At 52.1% G+C, this 1,619-nt stretch overlaps 1 protein-coding gene across 1 annotated transcript; it reads right to left on the bottom strand.

Annotated features, from left to right (window-relative positions):
- Positions 1–394: 394 nt before the first annotated feature.
- On the bottom strand, positions 395–1,309 carry LOC148592128 (olfactory receptor 14A16-like). Its single transcript, XM_088535591.1, has one exon. The coding sequence runs from the start codon at positions 1,307–1,309 to the stop codon at positions 395–397; it is 915 nt and encodes a 304-aa protein (XP_088391717.1).
- Between the last annotated feature and the right edge of the window lie 310 nt (positions 1,310–1,619).

The raw sequence follows: 1,619 nt of genomic DNA, 5'->3' as shown, positions 1-1,619 counted from the left end.
TCAGGGCAAGCGCCAAGGGCAAGGGCAGACGGTCCCTGACAAGGGACAGGAGACCCTGCATTGAGGCCAATCACTCTATCCCCTTTGCTCTTGTGCCCAGCAGATACGCTCCCGGTCTGCCTGCAGTCCCTCTGCCCACCCTGCTGCATGAGACCCCTGGGCCTGCAGTCCCTGCAGCAACTGCTGCTTGTCAGGGTGGAAAAGAGATTCAGTTGGAACTGAACATAGATAAGCCACATTCAAATGAGAGATTCCTCAGAAAAAGTGGCATGAACCAGAACATGTATTTTCCTTTACAGGAATGTAACAGAACGAAAGTAAGAAATAAATAAATGAACAACACATATCCTTGATGCTACATCCCCTGGGACAGATATTACTGTTGACATTAGATTCATTGGATGAGTTTCCTCAGTGCCTCCTTGAGCTCCTTGTTCCTCATGCTGTAGATGAGAGGGTTCACTGCTGGAGGCAACACTGAATACAGAACAGCCAGCACCAGATCCAGAGATGGGGAGGAGAAGGTGGGGGGCTTCAGGTAGGCAAATACACTTGTGCTGACAAAGAGGGAGACCACAGCCAGGTGCGGGAGGCACATGGAAAAGGCTTTGTGCTGGCCCTGCTCAGAGGGGATCCTCAGCACAGCTCTGAAAATCTGCACATAGGACACCACAATGAAAACGAAACACCCAAAGGCTAAACAGCCACTAATCCCAAGAAGCCCAAGTTCGCTGATGTTGGAGCCTGAACAGGACAGCCTGAGGATCTGCGGGATCTCACAGAAGAACTGCTCCACCACATTGCCTTGGCAAAGGGGTAGGGAAAATGTGTCCCCACTGTGCAGGAGAGCGTAGAGAAACCCACAGCCCCAGGCAGCTGCTGCCATTTTTACACAACCTCTGCGGTCCAGGAGAGTCCCATAGTGCAGGGGTCTGCAGATGGCAACATAGCGGTCATAGGCCATGACTGTGAGGAGGGAAAACTCTGCTGAAACTAAAAAAAGGAAGAAAAAGACCTGCCCAGCACATCCCAAGTATGAGATGGCCCTGGTGTCCCACAGGGAATTGTGCATGGATTTGGGGACAGTGGTGGAGATGGAGCCAAGGTCAAGGAGGGAGAGGTTGAGGAGGAAGAAGTACATGGGGGTGTGGAGGCGGTGGTCGCAGGCTACGGCTGTGATGATGAGGCCGTTGGCCAGGAGGGCAGCCAGGTAGATGGCCAGGAAGAGCGAGAAGTGCAAGAGCTGCAGCTCCCGCGTGTCTGCGAATGGCAGGAGGAGGAACTCGTTGAGGGAGCTGCTGTTGGACATTTAATCTTGATTCAGCGCACTCTCCAATGAGGAAAAAGCATCAACAAGTTAAAGTTAGAACAAGCTTCTCTGAATAAAATCCATTCCACGCCTCATGGTACCACCACATGGGTTCTTTCCTTTACCTTGTTCCACTCCCTTTCTTGACCTCTGGTTTGTGCTGGGTGAGTGTGCTATGCCTCTGTGCCTGGGCTCCAGGGCAGTCAGTCCTGTTCTACTGGGGGGTGTAAATGGAGGTTTTAAATTGACTCATGCATTTGCGGGGGACACCTGGGGATGGGTACTGTGACCTGAGTGAAGGGGATTTGGT

The sequence above is a fragment of the Tinamus guttatus genome, unplaced genomic scaffold (assembly GCF_059628265.1).
Source record: "Tinamus guttatus ecotype Peru unplaced genomic scaffold, ASM5962826v1 Tinamus_guttatus_pri_ptg000634l, whole genome shotgun sequence".
Taxonomy (NCBI): domain Eukaryota; kingdom Metazoa; phylum Chordata; class Aves; order Tinamiformes; family Tinamidae; genus Tinamus; species Tinamus guttatus.
This window is presented reverse-complemented; position numbering and strand designations above follow the sequence as displayed.